Source organism: Vigna angularis, chromosome 1 (genome assembly GCF_016808095.1).
Source record: "Vigna angularis cultivar LongXiaoDou No.4 chromosome 1, ASM1680809v1, whole genome shotgun sequence".
NCBI classification, from domain to species: Eukaryota; Viridiplantae; Streptophyta; class Magnoliopsida; order Fabales; family Fabaceae; genus Vigna; species Vigna angularis.
In genome coordinates, this window is record NC_068970.1 from 26,026,566 (window position 1) to 26,043,554 (window position 16,989).

At 32.0% G+C, this 16,989-nt stretch overlaps 1 protein-coding gene across 1 annotated transcript; it reads left to right on the forward strand.

Moving 5' to 3' along the window:
* The first annotated feature begins 14,988 nt into the window (after positions 1–14,988).
* LOC108336888 (2-hydroxyisoflavanone dehydratase) lies at positions 14,989–16,506 on the forward strand. The gene has a single exon (XM_017573334.2). It carries the CDS (start codon positions 15,265–15,267, stop codon positions 16,192–16,194), a length of 930 nt encoding a protein of 309 aa, XP_017428823.1. The 5' UTR covers positions 14,989–15,264; the 3' UTR covers positions 16,195–16,506.
* Positions 16,507–16,989: the final 483 nt, after the last annotated feature.

Genomic DNA, 16,989 nt, shown 5'->3' on the forward strand with positions numbered 1-16,989 from the left:
TAAACGACATCATCTGACTTCGTTTGCAATCCATGAGATCCACCACATGTCTGTACCAAAACAAAATTATGAGAAATTAAATTCACAAAGTTGACAATTTTAAACATTTCACACCGACGTGTCTGGTACAGTCTTAAACATTTCAATTACGTGAGAGTACGGTCAATAATAAACATGTTCGAACTTTATAACGATTGACATTTGTTTCATGTCTTTAGGAATAATAATTTATATCTTTTAAGAGTTTCACGTCGGTAATATAAAATCAGTTTAGAATTTAGAATATATAATTAAGTGTAAATTTTACTTTATAATTAATTTTATAAAATTGAATTAGATTTAAAATTTCTTTTTTAATATATTATTATTAGAGTTGTAGTTATAATTTATTTCAAGGAAATTTATTATTTATTAGATATATTATTTTACATTAATAATAAAATCTGTTTAAAAATATATGAATGAATATTGTACCAGCAGGACGTCGTATGGAAAGACATCCACGAGCGGTTAACACAATGCCGCCCACCAAGGTCATGATCGTCCGGGCGTCCAAACTAACGTTATGTACCGACCGGTACTCCGCAGTCATGAACCGAACGTCCACCCGGGTTGAGCAGTAAGACCGAACGTCCACCCGTGTCGAGCACCAAGACCGAACGTCCACCCGGGTCGAGCGCCAAGACCGAGCGTCCAAGTGAACGCTGCCCGGCCGCACATGGACCGAGTGACCCTCCAAGGTCAGTCATGAACCGAACGTCCACCCAGGTGCGCCAACAGGACCGAGCGTCCAGTGTGACTGGCCAGCAGAACCAGATGGCCGCCCACCCAAGTTGACATCCCTGGCCGACCATCCTTCCCAACCGACCCGCGCTTGGTTGACTACACGGTTAAATGCTAGTGACTCATTAAGGTGTGACTGGGCCGTTATCAGGCCCACTAAAGGTAAAAGGGTCGTTATCAGGCCCACTAAAGGTAAAAGCCCATTACAATCAGTATAAATAAAGGTTTCAGGTATGAGTTCTGAACCAACTTTCCTTACGATGCAATACATACATGCATCACAAACTGCTCTGTCATATTACTGACTTGAGCGTCGGAGTGCCTTTGGCAGGTACCCGACCACCCGTCTTGGAGTAGGAGGACCACCACCGGGAGCGCAGAGGGAGAAACCCGTCCGGCCTCCAATCCGAAGCGTGGAGTAGCGTCAGCCTGTCGCCATACCGTCCGCCACACGCACGGCCCGGCCTTCTCCAGTTCGTGGGATTCAGCAGCGACCGTCCGGTTTTCGTCATCTTCTAGTGCATCTGGCGCCGGAACCGCTCTATCTGATACAGCTGGTGAGAAAGCGTCCGCCCGGTCCTTGGCAGCTTCACCATTCGCCCGCCCGCCTTTACCGCTCGTGATCACCCGCCCAGTCAAGTTTGTGTTTTAACAGGATCCTCACGGAAAATGTCGAAACAAATATAAATTTATCTTATCAATTTTAATAAATTATAGTTTTTGAAATATCTTTTATTTTGATAATTAATAAGATAATGTTTTCAAATTATGAAATAAAAAGAGAAAGAATGGTATTCCTTTTTTTACTATTAAGAGAAAAATGAAAGGAAAAAAAGAGGAAGAGTGATAATAAAATGAAAGAATATTTCTTGTTTTATTTCAAATTCAAATGTTAATTTCGATTTCATATAAAGTGGCTATAAATTTGTTTTATTAACAAAAAGCTAAAAGAATATTTTTAAGTTAAATCATAATTAGATAATATAAAATCCTAGTAAATTCGTTTTATAACAAATGTAATTATTTATCAATCATTAAAATTTTAATAATAAATTATAAAAGAAAAATATACTAAAAAATCAATAATTCTAAAATATAATCAATGAAACTTTAAATATAAATAATTCTTTTAATATTAATGAGATATCTCTTACTAACATCTCATAATTTTTTTTGTTAGAATTTATAAAAGGTATAAAGATATTAAGTAAGCGTTATGATTGCACAAAAACTTTTATAAAGCATTGTGATTTGTTAACAATTCATAATTGTTTACTCTCATTACAATTCATTTATTACTACTTTCATATTTATAAGGATGTCAAAATAAAAACAGTGGTGTCAAAACAAAAATAGTTGATAATAGTTATTATGTAAATAACGACAATTGAATATAGTTGAAGTCTTTTTTTACAAACATTCCACAATCTTAAAGATGATATTTGTAACAAGAAGATACAAGAAAAAGACTAAGATTGACTCATCAAACATACTTAAAAATCGAAAATAAACATTAATCAATGTTATTTTTAGTTTTGGTTTCTTCACCAAATTGCTATAATTTTCATTTCAATTTTATTAAAAGAGCAAATAGTTTAATAAATTACTAAATATTCATATTTCTAAATTCGAAAAAAAGTCGCAACTTTTTTTATTATTTTTAGTTTAGGCTATGTTTCAATTCACGGCTAGTTTGCTTTTATATCTAAAAGTATTAAGTAAAAGTAATGTGACTTTTACAAGAGTCGTTTACAATAAAGGCAACTTCATCTTGAATAATCATGAATAAGAAGATTGTAGGAGGTGGTTGAATGTCATGTGAGCCAAATACAATTAAAAATAGTACATAAAATCTATATTTGAAAAAGAGAAGGATATACACAAATGAATACAAATGGAGAAGGATTTAGAAACCTTAATTGATTTTTTTTAAACTATTATATTATTATTAGAATTTGTTTTATAATTAAGTTTATTGAGCTTATGATAAAAAATATGTTAAAATTAATTTTTTTAGTTGCATAAATGTACATTGGATTTTTGATGTGTGCAATTCCAACTAAAGTTTATAAATATGTTGAAATAAATTGATTAAAAATTCATGACACCTTAATGATAAAGGCAAGAATAAAAAATAATCAAAATCATAAAATAAGTCAAATATTCCATGAAGAAGGTAGGAAAAACATAAAAAAGTGAAGAAATGGTGATGGTTGAAAAACCAATTTGGTTGTCAAACTGAATTTGACTAACCTAGAAAGGGAAAACAGATAAGTCCTCAATTTTCCCTATTTTTTGTGTTTAGAAGACAATTTTAGTTTCTAATTTTTTTACAATTAGGATAGTTTAGAGTTTGTGCTTTAGTTTTAGAGTTTGTAAAAATAGTGTTAATTTTGTGTTTTTAGATGATAAATAATGTTTTTAAATAAATAGTTCTTTAGTCTATTCTGAAAAATTCCAAAATGAAAATATATTTTTTTTAGATTTTTGCTTATATAGGCTTTATTTTTTTTTTCCTTTTCGTAGTTTAACCCCCTCTTCAATTTCTCTCGTTTTGCAAGTTAGTCCTTGGTCAATTGGGTTGAAAGGTCAACAGATGCACATTGAGCCACTCTACATGGATTGAAGTCATTTAGTGAAACTATGTGTTTTGTCTGAGAGGCTGATGCTGCCCTAGGGGGTCTTAGATTCAAATGCTCATTTGGCAAAAGAAATACCCATTGTGCTAGGGTTTCATTTCGAGAGCGAGAAAGATGAAGAGGAAATCCATAGCGTGATTGAACCATAGGGCTCACGTGACTAGAGCTCGAATCGACAAAGAGACGAGAAGATCGAAGGGTTGAGGAAGCACGAGGCGGTTTGTGATCAAGCATATAGATGAACTTCAAAGAAGTGACGATTCACAAAGCTTTGAGTTCATTTAGGTTCTTTTCCCTTTTCCCCATTTTTCCCTTTTGAAATTTCTCCTATAAAAGAAGAGTTTGTAAAATAATTTAGTATGTGTAGTAGGTGACAAACACGACACTTACTCTTGATCTGAAATTGCATGTTGTGAATTCTTTTAGTCATAGCTATATTGTTTTGTAATATTCTTGAGTTGATTATATTTTTACTTTCTTTTCTTGCACTTTCTTTATGATGTCAGCCTTAAGATGATGGAGGTAGCTTCAGGCTTCAATTGAGAAGAATCTCCAATGATCAGAGAAGTAGTGGATGAAAAGTTTGGTGCTATGGAATCCAGTGACATGAAAGTGTTTGATGAAGGTGTGAATGAAAGCAATGGTGGTGTTTGGAGCCTTTAAGCTCAAAAAGTCTTCGACCTAAGGAAGGAAGCAAGAGGAGAGTAGCTGAATTCGAAATTTAGAGAATGACTTAAGAGAAAGAGGCTGGATTGATTTCTATAGCATATCACTAAACTCAAAAGTGAAGTAATACAATGGTTGGGCTCTCATATTTATAGGTGAAGGAGAGCTCCTAATCTGAACTACATTCCGTCCAAAATTCAAAAGGAGTTATGCTAGAAAGTCCAGTTGTAATGAAACACGAGTTACATGCTTGAGTCACATGGAAAAATCAACCAGAAACGTGTATCGGGCAGCTTCGTTGGTGTTGGCACCCCTTGGATGGCCTCTAAGCGTGACTGAACAAGGAATGTTGTTTTGATGAGTGAGGTTCGCCAACTTGAAAATGTTCCAAGGTTGCTCCAAAGTTCTGGTTGACTGGTCAATGGTTCCTTACTTTATTACATCCTAAAAAAACAAGAATAAACAAGTATTTAGTAGTTAGAATCCTTTTAAAGCTTAGAGAAAAAATAGAAAGAGCTTTTAAAAGTCATTTTTCTACGTCCCTTTCTTATCCTTAGCTTAAGTTGATACTCCTTGAATGGATATTCATTTAGTTCCCTAAATAGGTTTCCATCATAAGATTGTTTTCATTGTGAATTCAAAATTTGTGTTTCGTTTTGTTCTTACCTGTTGTTGACTTTACTTGTTGGTATTGCATGAATTGTTCATTTCCAGTATTGATTTTCATTATTCATTGTCTTATGAAGAATTCTTTTAAGTTTCCATGTTCCTTGTGTGCCTTGCTACGGTTAAATATATATATATATATATATATATATATATATATATATATATATATATATATATATATATATATGTGTGTGTGTGTGTGTGTACACGTATGTATAATACATTTGAAGGAGTACAAATGGTAACTTTTGTCATATGTCAACATTAGAAAAAAAAATCAAAACAAAAAGAAAATCTAAACTTTGTCGAATATAGCAACAATTCTATTATTTAAAGTACTTGTCTTTATTTCCTACACCCTTATTTACAATTTATGCACCTCAATTATAAAAATAGAAAAGACATTATTGCCCTTAAGCAAAAATATAAGTAAAATCAAGGTTAAGCCCCTTCGAAAGCCTCTATTTATGTGAGTTTTTTCCGGTTAGATCCCCGTCTTATTAGTTTCGCCAATTTAGTCCTTAAAAATGAAAAATTGACTCAATTGGGTCCTTGCCGTTAAATTGGCTTAACGGGGTTAAGTTTTTTATTACTTGGCACGTTGACATGGTAAGTTTTTTATACGTGGCACATTCAAGCAGGTTAGGTGGAATATATAATTAAAAAAAAAATAAAGTTTCTAATAATTGAAACCCAAATTAGGGTTCATCATCTTCAACCTCCCTTCATCATCTTCAACTTTAGCGATTGATGATCAAGGTTCATCACCAAATTAGTGTTTATTAAAATCAAATTGGGTTCCAGATTAAAGACGCAACAAATCACAGATTCATAGAGTTCGAGATTGGAGTGGAGTCTAATGTCTCCTAGGGTCTCTCCTTCAAGATTGTGGGTTTTCTCATGTTTTTGTTTGTGCGAGAGAGATGAACTCGCAATGGGTTTCTGTTTCTGTGTTTTGTGATTTCTCTGGGTTTGTAGGTTGATGAATTTGTGAAGAAGGAGACTTGCATGAAGGATGTGCTGCTTCTCGCAATTTCTCGAGGAAGAAGAAACGAAGGTGCTGGAGCTCTCACGGTGTGGTCTCGCGACGGTGCAAGGAGTTCGCGATTCTGGGTTTTGCGCGACTAGGGTTTAATGCGATTTAGGGTTCTGCATTGATGGAGATGAAGTAGTGTCGCAGTGCCGCTCGTGAATAGGAAACAATGGTGGAAGGAGATGGAGGCGATGTGGCGGTCCAAGGATGGCGCGAATCACGACCATGAATCTGGGTTCTCTCTATTTGTTGAAGGTGGTGGTGAATGATGGGTTTCTGCGCAACGGCGACACTGAGGCACAACGAGATGGTGGATGCACGAAGAAGGTGGCGTCGATGGTGGCGGTGCAGCGAAGGCACTACTAGCGCTCTCACGGTGGCTTCATGATTGCGGCACAACAAGGTGGTGACGGCGAGACTGAAGGCTTCGCAGCGGCTTTACAGCGGCGACACTAGGGTTTGCTCGCGGTGGTTAAGGTTTCACTCTTGAGGGAAATTAGGGTTTCTACTGTTGGGGAAGATGACGCTGACATGGTAGGAGTGATGTGGCAAAAACTGGCCACGTCAACGTCCAAGCTCATAAAAAACTTAACTCCGTTAAGCCAATTTAACGGCAGGGCCCAATTGAGTCAATTTTTCAATATAAATGACCAAATTGGCGAAACCTATAAGACGAGGATTTAACTGGGAGAACCCCACATAAATAGGGACTTCCGAAGGGGTTTAACTTAAAATCAAATAAAGGTTTCACATAAACCTTTCTCCCTAGGATTTGAACTCACCTCTATTCATTCCTAGACAACGTCTCTACCAACAAGTCAACACATCACATTAAAAATATAAGACATCACAAATTTAAAAATCATACAATAACATGTGTTACACTTATATCAACAAAATAAATAAATAACATAGAACTTTATGTTCTATTCAAGACTTGCACACCAACTGAGCTACACAACATTTTGTGAACTCATGCAGATTCTAATAAAACATACTCAAGTCTTATTTATAAGTCTACATTTTCTCGGGTCTTACATTCACTCCACCTCCAAAGAATTTTCGTCCACAAAAATTACACTCATGAAACAACTTACACCATGCAAACATTTATAACTTCCCAAAACTTAATGTAGCATATTTGATTATCGCCTCATATGGGGTAATAAATTACTTTTACTACACCCATTATTTAATAACCATAAATTATTTTATACTTTTAAAATAAAAATTATATTATTTAATATGACATATAATATAATTTTCTCAAACCACGTATACTACCACTTATTATAAAATAAAGTAGGTGATATATTCAACTTTTAATAACTATTCATAACTACTTTGATATCAATGTTCATCACATAAAGGTTTATCTCAATAATATAACATTTAATTATTAATATAACACTTTGTAACAATGTTCATTTATATATCTTATGTTATAACCACTTATGATACACAATTAAATAACGTAAATAAATCCTAAAACTTTACTTATAAAAAAAAATTTCACTTATATTTAATAACTCACATAAAAAACACAATTACAAAAAATAAAATAATAAAACAATCAATCACAAATCAAAGTTAAAATATTCTATCGTTTATATTCCTTTAGTATTATAATAATACTAAATTCTCTAACCATCACTTTAATAAAGAGAAACTAAAACCTCAATTTACCAATCTTTTATAAAAATATATTTATTATAACATGTATATTCAACTTTACCCTAATATATATATATATATTGTATCAAATTTAAAATGGTAAATTATATGCATTTATACCTTCTTTACATTTTAAAAAATTTCCAAAGACCTATATATTATAAAAACCAATAAGAAAATATGTGCATTGAAATTTTTTTTTCTAAAATAGTAATTATTAAATTCCAATTTAAGGTAGAAAAAATTCCAGCATTAATTTCTAAAATATAATAGTGTTTCATTTTCGCGTAACATCAATTAAAGACATTAAACAACAATTTTCAATGTCCTATAATTTTTTTTTAAAACTACTCAATAATAATATTACAACACTAAACCCCATTGCACTAACACTTTGATTGATTGAATAATAATAATAATAATAATAACACTTTGATTGAACAACAATAAAATTAACCTTCATCATAAAAAATAAAATAAAAAAGAAAATAAGAATTATTAACAATATCACACACACTATAGAAATTAAAACAATTATACATTAAGACAGCATAACAATTATTATAGTTGCACCGCAGACAAACACAAGGCAACTTTTAAAATTGATCGAAATTGTCGAGACTTAAGAGTGTATTATAAACTAATTGGCATTACATAGAACAATTACAAAACATTAAAGTATATCATATTCATTCACCGTGAAATATTGAGCACTCATATTAAAGAAAACAAGACAACATCACAGGTTTAATCCCACACAAAATGATTAACACTCCAACTCAATAACAAGATAGTCTAATTGACATTAATGTCTTCTTCAGAAACCCCAAACACCTTATAACATTACTAGAGCAACAACCAAAACATAGTAGTGTCATTGACATAAAACAAATTCAAGCAGGTCATCAATACAATTTAAATTCATACTACATAGAAACAAAACAATTTCAAATAACAAACAATAAACAGTCAAGCATAACATCACGATATAATCATACCTAACACAACTAGGGGTGGACAAATAGAACTGAACTGCACTGTATTACTAAAATCTGTACTGAACTAAAAATTAATTTGTCTAAACTGAACTGAGCTATAAAACAGTTCAGACAAAATTGAACTGTTTTTTGTTTTATCAAACTGGACTGAACTATACTAAATTGTACTAAACTACAATATAAACTAAATTAAACTACTAACTGTACTAATTTTAAACTGAATTATACTAATTTTAAACTGAATTGTACTAGTTTTTAAACTGAATAGTATAACAATACATGTTCTTTTTAATTGAAATTTATTTTAATATTTATTTTATTTTATTCATAAGTGTCTTACAAATTAACTTTTTAATTATTTGATATTATTCTTTTCTATTTTATTTATATTTATTTTATTATTATATGTGTATGGAAATTATTTTATTATTTATTTTATTTTATTTTATTTTTTTATTTATATTTATTTTGTCATGAATATTATTTTACTTTTATATTTATTTTTTTATTTTTTATTTATATTTTTTTGTTTTATATGTGTATATAATTTATTTTATCTTTTTATTTACTTATTTTATTTTAAAATAATTTTTTATTTATATTTATTTTGTTCCCTCGTAAAATTGTTTTATTAATCAATTATTTATTATTTATATTTTATTATGTAAAAATTAAACTAATATTTATTAATTATTATAATATAATAAAAGATGATACTAGAAAAATTACTCTTAATAAACGTTTGTTAATTTTTTTGTCATTTGATATTTCTATAATATTAATTATTTCTGCTACATTACTATTTTTTTATGATATTTCATTATATATTCATTTAATAAAATTTAACGTTAAAAAATATATTTTAGTTTTAGTATGTAAAATACTATCTTTTAAAACTAATAATATTGATATTTATTTTAAAGTAAGTTGATTTTTAAAATAAATAGTTATTTTAGTGTGTGCGTTTACACACATTTTGATATCATTAAAAGTTTTTTTAACATATTTAATAATATGTTAAAGAATATAATATATTTAAAGTATTATTTTTTTATATAGTCTTTTTTTATGATTTATATTACTTAATCATTTAATAAAATAAAATTTAAAAAAAATTATTTTACTTTTATTACTTAAAATAATATTATTTAAAAAGTAATATATGTTTATTGATGAAAAAATATAAAAATTTGTGATAAAAAAATTGTCTTAAAAAATTCATTATTAATTTTTTATTTGAACGGTTTCTTTTATTAATATTTTATTATTAAATAAAATTTTCTTAGCAAGACGGAGCAATTAAAGGGGAACTAGAGAACAGAAAAGAGTAGATACAATTGTCATAGTTAACTGAACCAAAATTGTTAGAAGTTCAAAAACTAAACCATAAAATAGTATACTGAACTTTTAGTAAAAATGGATCAGTTTTTGTTAAGTATAATATAGTATAGTTAAATACAGATCAATTAGTTTTGCCCATCCCTAAAGACAACCATAGAGATACACAACAAAAACTAGATGAGCTCATTTCCCAATGTAACACCCCTTATAGGATATATTACTAATAATAATAATAATAATCTTGAAGCATGAATCTTATGAAAGTGTTTATTTTTTTTTTAAAATATACCACACATAAACAAACCATACACACATCATAAGTTCATACATTACAACAAACCAAATCTTAATTGTTTCTTAAAATAACAAAATCAAACGAACATAAATAAGAAAACATTATAAAAATCCCAACAAGTTTTATTTCCCGTTTCTCTCGAAGAGCTATTCCAATCCAGCTTTATCTGCAATACCATCTACTCATGTACAAGTACGATCATCGTAGGTGGAAACCACAACCACAACATTTCAGGTTGAGTAACCAGAAATATCACATCACAAACCCATTACATATAAACTATAATAATTTCCATGATTTAATATAATTCGACACACATGACATTGCAGACTAGTCCTTCATAAACAATGTTGTTTACTTATAATTCGTCGTCATAACCTGTTCTCAATAACAGGCGACCCGAGTCGTCTTCCATCGCGACTTCAGACCTATCTCCCCGACTCCTCAAGGACTAACGAGTAAAAACATCGATACTACGCGTAACGATGCACCGAAGTCATTGGGCGAGACATTCACCTCCTCGCGCAGAAGAAGGTGACACTCGAATCTCAATCTCACGCGAGACTAGCAAAAATGCTCAAAAGACAAATGAAGTTACAAATAAATAACATAGTGTATGTACCACCTCCAACAGAATAAACGTGCTCAATCACGAATTCATACATATTCTCAATAACATGTATAAATAAACCGATATTAAATCAAGAAAATAACTAACAATTCTCAATAATTGTTTTAAAATACTCCCAAAGAAATTACGGATTCATATATTATCGCCGAACGTTATTTGGACGGACACTATTTACCAAACGCTATTTGGTCGAACACTATTCACCGAATGCCACTTGGACGGACGCTATAAGATCAAGCATAATCAGGCCGAATGCAACAAACCGAGCACATAATAGATTGAGCACTATTTGGCCGAACGCTAAAAACGAGCACCACATACCATTCGGACGAACGCTAAGACCGAACACCTTACTAGACTCAGCACTATCAGGCCGAACCTTAAAACCGAGCACCACATACCATTCGGACGAACGCTAAGACCGAACACCTTACTAGACTCAACACTATCAGGCCGAACGTTAAAACCGAGCAATATATGGACGAACGCTCGAAGATTAAACCTAGTTCGGACACTACCTGAGACGAGTACCTCTTGAGGATTAACAACATCGAGAACGGACGCTCACAATCACAATTAAACTAAGGCCGAACGTTCAAGATTCAAACCTAAGAATACCAACTTAAGGCCGAACGCTCAAGATTGCTACCAAAGAATTCCAAGTTAAGAACGAACGCTTATACTCACTAATATCGAACACTCAAAATAAACACTATTAATCCGGACACCATTTGGACGAACGTTTTGATTCTTGATAGAACTACGAACGCTTATACTTACTAACACCGAACACTCAAAATAAACACTATTAATCCGGACACCATCAATTCAGGTTTCAACCGAACGGTATTAAAATAAGCCCTGACCGAACGACATATATCAACAGCTAACCGAACGGTGCTAAAATCAAGACTTAACCGATTAGCAGAAACTAACGCTCATTAATCACTAATACCCTAAAGCCGATCGTTCAAGATTCAAAACTTAAAAATAAGCAACTTAAAACCGAACGTTCATTTATACCCAAAAACCGAACGTTCAGGATTCAAACCTAAAAATATCAAATGTAGATCGAATGCTTAAATCACTAAAACATCAAAACCGAACGCTCACCGAAACAAGCCCAGAACGAACACGAACGCTCGTTACTGGAGGATACAAGACCGAACGGTTATTTGGCCGACCACTATTGTCGAGCACTGTTGGGACGAACGTCTAAATGTTACTAACTTTAATCCAAGGACGAACGCTAACGCTGGTACATCAGAAACTAAAACCGAACGCTCAAGTATTTTGGCCGACCACTAATTGGTCGAGCCATTTGGACTAATGCGCGTTCTGCAGAATTCTGCAGAATCGCACCAGATTTCCAGAAACCCCAATTTCATCCCCTTTTTCCCAGATTTGCATCAAATACAGATTATTTCAACAATAAAAGAAATAAATCTAGCTTCCCTTACCTTCTACCCATCATACAATATACATGCACCATCAAACATACATATATAGTCTAGTTTTTAACTACCCCAACATGCATACAATTATATAAATCCTAGTTTCCCCCCTTACCTCTAGTTCCAGTGAGTTTCCACAACCTTTTGAGGTTCAAAGCAAAGACCAAAGATGGCTTTCTTTCCTTGCGTAGCAGTGCTTCCCACAATTCAAAACTACACTCCCAACCTATGATTTAACATAGTATCTGTATATTCCTCCACTCTCTCACATAGATTAGAGTTTATATAAGAAAAATGGTAGGGTTCTCCTCTAAGTCACAATTCACGTTTTTAATATGCCCCTACTTAACCATAGGTTTCTTTTACTTAATAACTCTACAATTTGTCCAAAACCAAGCACAACAAAACAAAACAAATCATAGAAAGTCTTGCAGCACCTTTTGTCAACTACTGTCACGTTCACAACCTCAAATCATGCAAAAAAGAGGAAACACAATGCTAAATACATCCAAAACTAAGTATTAAACTATGTTTCCTTTCTTATCATAAATATAATAAAATAAAAAATATATTTTTATTTTACACAGGTCTTACACCCAAGGCTCCAAAAGATTTTCAAAAACTTGGTTCTGATACCAAATATAACACCTCGATTACGAGTGAAATTTAAATTTTTAAAATCATAATCACGGACCAAAGTATTTAAAATTATACTAATAATTACATATATAATCAAACATATGTCAATCACATATATAATCACACATCATATTAGCTTCTCATACTCACGAAGATAATCAAGAATATATCCTCATTCATTCAACAATAAAGCAAATGTAAGCTTCTCATACCTTAGCTAATTATAGGGCTTTATTGATAACAGATTAGTCAATCACAAACTCTCATGCTTCTGCTATCTTATCTAAAAGTTATTTTCTCCTCTCTAGTTCCTCTTTTTTACCTTCCTCTCTTTTTATTTATAATTTCATAAACTTTTTTTTCTTTTTAATTAAAATATATCTAAAGGTAACTGCCTAGATAATGTTTTCTATATCATCTCAACCAATTTTTTAAAATATAACTACTACATTCTACGTTCTATTTTTAACTTTTATATTATTTAAAGTACTTGTTTTTACTTCCAACACCTTATAATATCTACACCTCAATTACAAAAAAAAGGAAAGAACATTTTTGTCCTTAAGCAAAATATAAATAAAATCAAACAAAGGTTTCACATAAACCTTTCTCCTTAGGTTCTTCCTAGGATTTGAATCCACCTCCATTCAATGGTAGTCAACATCTCTACCAACAAGTCAACAAATCACATTAAAAATATAAGACATCACAAATTTAACAACCATACAATAACATGTGTTACACTATTATATCAACAAAATAAATAAATAACATATAAATTTATATTTTATTCAAGACTTGCACACCAACTGAATTACACAACACCTTGTGAACTCGTGTAGATTCTAATAAAGCATATTCAAGTTTTATTTGCCAGCTCTAAATTTTCTCGAATCTTACCCCTTTTTAACAAAAAAAATATATTTTAAAAGAACAAAAATAAGCATTATTTGACAAAGGCGATCCGTTTTATTTGATTATTATATTTATGAATACAATATTATATTTTGTGTTCCGAATGAACACTTGTTTGAAGATTTCTCTAAACTAATGTAAAATGAGTTTAAAACGAAGAGAAGAATTGAGATTCTTCTTGGATCTACACATTAAATAGATAATAGACAGTGCCATATGCATACACCAGATGATTATTATTATTTTTTCAAAATAAACCTTTTTTTGTAAATAATACCCAAATAAACCCATTCTCACTTTAATTTTCAAACTAGACCTGTTTACTAATGCAAAACTATACTTATTTAGGTAAAAAAAATTAAATAAGCTTATTTTGAAAAAAGAAATCAAAGTAACTCAAGGAACTTCTGAAAAAATTTAATTAAAAACTAATTACCCACCTTTGCATAATGGGCTAGTGAAGCTGTTTGTAGTTGATTTAATAGATGTAATAGAATAAATTTAATTGTATATTGATATGTTTAAAAATTAATTTATAAAGTAAATTTTTTAAATTAATTTAGTATTAAATTCCTTTTTTAAATTAAATTAAAATTAACATAAATTTTAAATCAAAATAAAAATGTTTTAAAATTTTTTAATATATAAAATAATTATATTTTAAAATAGAAATACACTAGAATAAATTATTTTACTTGATATTAACATTGAAATTTGTTAATTTTATTTATTTATAATTTTAAATATTTATTTCTAAAATAAAGTTATTAGTAACATTAATTTTATTAAAAAATTCAATCTATTAATCTACATTTATAGTTTATAAATATAATATAATATTTAGAAACATAATTATGTATAAACTTTCGTAACTTTTCTTTGGTATTTAGAAGGGAAAGTCATAACCTTTTCTTTTTCGTGTTTTCCATGATAATTTCCTAAACAGACGAAACGGTTGAAACAACGTTGAATAATGAATGTGCGCCGGACCACGTAAAGGAGGAAAAATTATGTATTGTACAATGACACGTGAATACATTATTTTATATTATTTTAATAAATAATGATATGATAACATATTTTTACTTTCATTTAATACATAATATAAGTATAAAATAATCATAAAAACTAAAGTTTTATATACTTTTTTAAAATAAAAAATTAAAAGAAATAATGTTAAATAAATCTAAAAAATTTATGTTTATAAAAGTATATATTTTTTATTTTAATATAATGCATATTTTAATTTTTTTTGTTAAAATTATTATACGTAAGTACAGTAAGTAAAAAAAAAAGTGTCTTATGTTTTTTAAAAATATGTTTCAAAATATCTTTTTCTTATAAATTGTGTAAATTTTAGAAAGCAGTTAAACCGTTCTTTATGGCATTGTTTCTAACCATCAACAGTTTCGGTTGTTTCTGCCAACCCTTTCTCTTTTATTCATTGCTACCAAACTCTCACATATTCTCCATCTTTTTCACACTTTTTCTAGTTCCATCTTTCTTACATCTTTTCTCATCACTGCAATGGAACCAAGCATCAAGCCCGGCGAGGTTGTCCGCGAGTTTCCTCACCTCTTCCGCGCCTACAAAGACGGCAGCGTCGAGCGTCTCCTCGGCACCGAAACCACTCCTGCCGGAACAGACCCCACCACCGCCGTTGAATCCAAAGACGTCACCATAAACCCCCAAACCAACGTCGCCGTCCGCCTCTACCTCCCTTCCAACGCCTCCTCCTCCTCCGAGAAACTCCCTATTCTCGTCTACATCCACGGCGGCGCCTTCTGCGTCTGCACCCCCTTCAACCCCGCCTACCACAACCACCTTAACACAGTCTGCGCGGGCGCCAGCGTTATCGTGGCCTCCGTTCACTACCGCCTCGCCCCGGAGCACCCGCTTCCCGCCGGCTACAACGACACCTGGGAGGCCTTCCTGTGGGTCGCCTCCCACGCTGCCGGTTCCGGCCCGGAGCCCTGGCTCAACGCCCACGGCGATCCAAAAAACGTGTTCATAGCCGGTGACAGCGCCGGCGGTAACATCGCGCACAACGTGGCGATGCGAGGCAGTGCTGAGGGGTTCGCGGGATTGAACCTCCAGGGGATGGTGCTGCTCCACCCATTCTTCGGGAACGATAAAAAGGATGAGCTGGTAGAGTATCTGTACCCTACGTACGAAGGACCGAGCAACATGATGATCCACGCCCCGCTGGATCCGAAACTATCGGATCTGGCGTGTCCGAGGTTGCTGATCTTCGTGTCAGAGAAAGATTTTCTGAGGGACAGAGGGATAAGCTATTACGAGGCGCTGAAGAAAAGCGGGTGGAAGGGTGAGGTGGAGAAGGTGGAGTTCCCCGGAGAAGACCATGTGTTTCATCTTCTTCAGCCCTCTAAGCAAAATTCCTTGGATCTCGTTAAACAGTTTGTCGCATTCTTGAAGCAAACCGCCTCGAGCCGCTGATTCATTGGTTAGATTATGATCATCCACTTTCTCATAATACTCTTTTGTTATTAATGCTTTTAATATGCCGTCTACCTTTTGGAAGCTCGTGCCCTGTGGATTTCTCTGTCTTCTTCTCCAGCTAGCCATAGCATAGCAGGAAGAGAATTTTCCTGTGAATTGAAAGCTCAGAATTTTGTTTCCGATTCTCTTGCTCCGTGTTTTTGTCTGAATTCAAGTGAATACAGGCATGTAACTGTCTTTCAATATTTCCTCGTTTTCTTTGTCGTTTCTATCCATAAGTGAATACAGACATGTGACTGTCTTTCAATATTTGCTAGTTTTCTTTGTCGTTTGTATCCAGTAATTGCTTTTTGCGTTCATATTCTTGGAAATATTCATACAATTTCTCAAGAAAACTGAGGAGAGAAAACAAAATGAAGTACTCTTATCTCTCTCGTTATATGCTAGACAATGCATTTTTAAAAATAAAAAAATTGACATAGATTTTTTTCATAACATTATGACACATAATTTTTTTACTAATTTATTATTATTTTTTGTTATAAATGTATAATATTAAAATGTTGGTGAAAAAAATATGTATTAACATTTCGTTGTCTTTTTTTCATAGTACCATTATTTGCGGGAAGAAGTGGGTATACTGTAATGAGGTGTCTATTTAACGCATATTTAATATGGCAGTGGTCGACTCACATGGTGGCCAAAAAATAATGACTTTTAAGTGAAAATGAATCAGTGATTTTTTTGCCGTGGAAAATTGAGTCCTTACTAATCACCCCAACTGTGGGTAAG

What these genes read in the sequence shown, in the direction of transcription:
- LOC108336888 (XM_017573334.2), top strand. Translation starts at nt 15,265, where the DNA reads ATGGAACCAAGCATCAAGCCCGGCGAGGTTGTCCGCGAGTTTCCTCAC.